This window comes from Scaptodrosophila lebanonensis, unplaced genomic scaffold (assembly GCF_003285725.1).
Source record: "Scaptodrosophila lebanonensis strain 11010-0011.00,11010-0021.00 unplaced genomic scaffold, SlebRS2 tig00000080-arrow-pilon, whole genome shotgun sequence".
Taxonomy (NCBI): Eukaryota; Metazoa; Arthropoda; class Insecta; order Diptera; family Drosophilidae; genus Scaptodrosophila; species Scaptodrosophila lebanonensis.
The window spans coordinates 2182276-2187537 of NW_022060561.1; the positions used below are offsets into that span (position 1 = coordinate 2182276).

The 5262-nt window shown below is 41.2% G+C and overlaps 1 protein-coding gene across 1 annotated transcript; it reads left to right on the top strand.

Moving 5' to 3' along the window:
* The first annotated feature begins 885 nt into the window (after nt 1-885).
* Nucleotides 886-1408, top strand: LOC115626124. The gene is made up of 2 exons (XM_030521378.1): nt 886-1095; nt 1156-1408. The coding sequence occupies exons 1-2, from the start codon at nt 944-946 to the stop codon at nt 1313-1315; spliced, it is 312 nt and encodes a 103-aa protein (XP_030377238.1). The 5' UTR covers nt 886-943; the 3' UTR covers nt 1316-1408.
* The last annotated feature ends 3854 nt before the right edge of the window (nt 1409-5262 follow it).

Sequence of the window (5262 nt, forward strand, 5' to 3'; positions counted from 1 at the left end):
AGTCCACCTTAGAGCATTATGCGATATAAGAGTAGTGTTTTATTCTGAAAGTTTGATTGAAATGATTGCTTGGTGCTAGCTTTGATTAGCTTGTACGTTTTTATTTAGTGCTATTCTAAAGGCGCACAAACGTTTCTAGCAACCTGTAATGCCCCCGCTGGATCGTTGGTATGGCCAATCCAATTTTATCTGCGCCGAACGCTTTTGTTCGACGCGCTTGCTGCGAAATATACGCAAAACAGTCGCCCGGACAGTCAGCAGTCGCTGGAAAACTGGCAACTTTTTGAGATCACAGATCTTGGATTTTTTGTTGCCTGGTCTGTGGCTGTTGCAACTTGTGGCTGAGTGGTTCACTGGTTGACTGGCTGGCTGGCAGGCTGACTGGCTGGCTACTTGCTACTTTTTAGCCGCTCGATCCGATTGGCATTGGCAGCAGCCCTCAAAACTTTGAACTGTTGCGCAGACGACTGCGGACTTGTGCCGGCTTTCAGTTTGTTGTGGTCATCAAAGGAAGGACAGATGGACAGCACGATCGAACAGCATGTATAAGCTTTGGTGTTGTTGTTGCTGCTGTCGTCGTCGTTGACGTTGTCGTTGCATTATTGCATTTGCAGCGCCTCGCATGTGCCTCCTACCAACCGCAGATCGAGCGACTTTGCAAGCCCAAGGATGGCGACACTTTTTTTTTTTTTTGTTGCCGAGCATTGTGGCATTGTGCAGCTTTTGGGCAAACGCCAAGATAGTCCGACCGATAGCAACGTCAGCGATATGGTCACTACTCAACTGACCGGGCTGGTGATGCTGCTGAGCACAGCTTGTTGTGGGGCGTTGTCAGGGAATTAGCATATGAGAGAGAGCTGAGGTGCCAACTATGTCGATATCCTAGAATTTCATTTCAAAATTGCAAACAACAAAAAATACTTTAGATTTTATTTAAATTCATATGGCCGCTATGTCCAACGAGCTCTGCAGCGATACTAGACCGCCAGGCGCCTCTACTTTCAAGCCCATTATTATGACGAATGCGCCCGACCTCAAGCAGGGGGAGAAGAGTGCCAATACCTTGTCTATGGGCCGCAAGAAACTACAGAAGTGGTTGGGTCGCATGGTACGTGTGGTTCTCGAGAATGGATTAATTCTGATTGGCGTCTTTAGCTGCACCGATCCTGATGCAAATATTGTGCTCTCCAACTGCGCTACTTTTCTAGCTGAGGGTCAAGAGCCAACCTTTGTGGGTAATGTCATGGCCCCAGGCTATAAGATTGCCACATTTTCTGTGGACATGCGGCCCGAGGACGCGGAAGAAGCCCAATAATGCAGCGGTATCTCAATTTGTTAAATAGAAAACAGCAATATGGAATTACTTGTTAATATATATTGAAATAAATGCTCATTAGATATTCACTAATTAAGTAGGATGCTGAAGAAGCCCAATATTGTAGCGATATCACAATTTGTTAAATAGGAAACAGCAATATGGAATTAGTTGTTAATATATATAGAAATAAATGCTCATTAGATATTCACTAATTAAGTAGGCTGCTGAAGAAGCCCAATAATGCAGCGGTATCTCAATTTGTTAAATAGAAAACAGCAATATGGAATTACTTTTTAATATATATTGAAATAAATGCTCATTAGATATTCACTAATTAAGTAGGATGCTGAAGAAGCCCAATATTGTAGCGATATCACAATTTGTTAAATAGGAAACAGCAATATGGAATTAGTTGTTAATATATATAGAAATAAATGCTCATTAGATATTCACTAATTAAGTAGGCTGCTGAAGAAGCCCAATAATGCAGCGGTATCTCAATTTGTTAAATAGAAAACAGCAATATGGAATTACTTTTTAATATATATTGAAATAAATGCTCATTAGATATTCACTAATTAAGTAGGCTGCTGAAGAAGCCCAATAATGCAGCGGTATCTCAATTTGTTAAATAGAAAACAGCAATATGGAATTACTTTTTAATATATATTGAAATAAATGCTCCTTAGATATTCACTAATTAAGTAGGCTGCTGAAGAAGCCCAATAATGCAGCGGTATCTCAATTTGTTAAATAGAAAACAGCAATATGGATTTATTTGTTAATATATATAGAAATAAATGCTCATTAGATATTCACTAATTAAGTAGGATCGTCATTGTTGTGGATCATTAAGTTCGTGAAGCCGCTAATCACAATGTCAAGAGTGCCGCTGCCAATACTTCAGCAAGTATTCGAGAGGCTGTGAAACAAACTCATTATGCGAGAGAACCGGAGATCCAGCAGCAGCACTCTAAACAAAAAGTGGCGCGATCGTTATCAGCATTTCCAGCAAACTTGCAGGCTGATAAAATATTTAAAAAACCTCGGCCGCAATGCCGCATTGAGGGGCAGGTCCTGTGGAAAAAATAGTCACTTTGTGGTTTGTTGGTCGTTTGCTTCGTTGGCTTGCGTTTATTTAAAATCGATCGCATCAAAGGACAGACCAGACAGACAGACAGAGCAGCACTGGCAACAATGGAGCAGCAGTTGATGCTGCTGCTGCTCCTACTGCTGCTGGATAAACGAATCGAGTGACAGACAGACACAAAACACAAGCCCAAATTCCAGAGCACAGCTCCAATAAATTTTGTTAAATGCGCACGCGTGCGACGAACAGGCCCAAAAGCGTCGCCAGCCAACGTAGCGAGCCATGGACCACGAGGTGGAGACAGGAGACGGGAGACAGGAGACAGAAAAATCAAGAAACAAGAGGCATTCAGGTATCCAGGGAACGAACAACGTGTGCGCTACTAACTCAGTTACCACCAGGCAATTGCGATGGACATCTCTCTCTCTCTCTCTGTGTGCTGGTCTCAATCGATGTCTGCAGCGCTTGTTTGGTCGTCGCTGCTCGCAGCTCGATCCTCGGCCTCAGTCTTGCGCAGTGCATTTTCTGACTCTAACAAGCTGATGAGACATGAACGCGCGCGTTTACCAAATTCCAAGATGTCAACGGAAAATCACATTGTGCGCCATTATTTGCACAGGACAGGCCAGAGGACACTGCGAGCCAGCGTCGTAGAGTTTCTTGGGGCCTGGCAACTAATGCGATGCAGTGTTGTCGTGTCTCATAAGCCATAAACATAAATAAAGGCACCTTCTGCCACGGCCTGCCACGTTGAAAATGAAGAAGCGCACCAATGCCACCAAGAGCAACAATACCCTCCACAACAATGTTCGATATTATGGATTGCGAGTGGGGCAAATGACAAACAGAAGGATGCTGCCATCTTAGGGTAGAGTTGAACATTCGAACATTTGACTGCAGAGGAACTTACCCTATAACTATCGCAAGGTTAGCTAAATTTAACGAGAACAGCTCAGAAAGCTCCACTGAATAGAAATTATCATTATACTAAGACCCCAACTACTATTACTGTCATCTGTTTTCAAGCAATGCACGTTCCTTGATGTTATTAGAAAGGTCTGGAGGGGTTTATCCCTAAAAACAGCAAAGTTTCTAGGGAAATCATTCAGTACCTGGAAAAAAGTATAGCTGTAGTTAGCCAGGAATTTCATTGTAGACGCACTAACCCCTAAAGGCTCAACAGTTCCTTGTTAACAAATTTGTTTACCAATTGATAGAACGAACAATGCAAGACCTTCGAGCTGTTTCTCTAGAGAAAGATTAGCAGTCCTTCTCTATAAGAAAACGTATTTCGATTCTAGAGACGATCCGATTCTATTATGGACGAAGAAGCCCAGCATATTCTCATTAATAAATTTGTTTACCAATTGATAGATCGAATGATAAAACACCGTCAATCTCTCTCTCTCTCTCTCTCTCGCTCTCTCTCTCTCTAGAGAAAGATTTACAGTCCTTCTCTAGAAGAATATTAAACTTATTTCTAATCTAGGGCTCTTAAGACAAACCTGAAGCAGGACTAAGTGTCTCATTTAACGACTTCCCAGATAATCTAGAGAAGTAACTTAAGCACTCTAAAAAAATGTACACTGAGCGTACCTTTATGAGTTCTTTTAAATACTTTATTCCTTAATTTTACAAAAAGAACCGAATTTTTTAGCACAATTTTTCAAATTGAAACTAAATGTATTTCGATTCTAGAGACGAGCTGATTCTTTTATAGATGAACTAGTTCAGCATATTCTCATTAATATACTTGTATTTGATTACCAATTGATAGAACGAATAATGTAACACCGTCAAGCTCTCTCTCTCTCTCTCTCTTTAGAGAAACAGCCATTCTATACAATAATATTAAACATATTTCAATTCTAGAGCTCTTAAGACAAACAAGCAGCAGGGCTAAACGATTTCCCAGATAATCCAGAGAAGCATAAACTCAGCATTTAACCCGATTTTTACAAACACCTTACAAAAATTACCATTTATGAGTCGCTTTAACTACTTTATTCCTTAATTTAATAAAAAGAACCGAAATTTTTAGCATAATTTTTCAAATTGTTATATGTTTTTACTGAAATTCGATTCCGTTGCTCTTCCTCCATTGTGCATTGGAAATCTAAACAAAGTCTCAACACCCATTTCAGTTTGTATCGAATTTCATAATTTTTTGTTGGCGATTTTGTTGTAGCTTCTGTTGAACAACTGCAGATTTCAATGTTTTCTGCTTCCGCGCATATCAAATGGTCGAAATGTTCGCAGTAAATACGCAAAAAGCCAGTGAACCAAATTAAGTTGAACATGTGTCTTTCCTGGGTCTCTGGGTCTGGGAAACAATTTGAAACGCCGCCACAAAAATCGTAGAAAGAGTGAAAGGCAAATCAGAAGTTCTTAATTCCACGTCTTCCAGACGAACTGACATTCAAATTAAATTGGATTAGCAGCGTTCCCTTGTCAATCTGCTCGAAAAGCAGCAACAGCAGCAGCCGAAGCAGCAGCATCACCAACATACCGGGAGCCTATAGAGCGCGAAAAGACCGACCAAAATAAAAATAAAAACAAAAATACAGAAAAAAAAATTAAATAACAGTGCAGAAGAAGTTTTGCGCAAATCTCATGAGACTGACAGTGACATATTTGTGACAGCTGATGGAATATGCTGGGAGATGTTGCTGGATTCGGAGTTGGGTCTTGGGCTGATTTTGGCGAAGAGTTGTAGGAATATAAGCGGCTGGTGCTCCACTGATCCATCATGCAGCAGTCGCCAGTGTCAACTTTATTATAATGTGCGTCGGGAGCTGAGGCTGATGCTGCGGCTGCGGCGGCGGCGGCATCATTTGATCGCCTCTGCTAATCC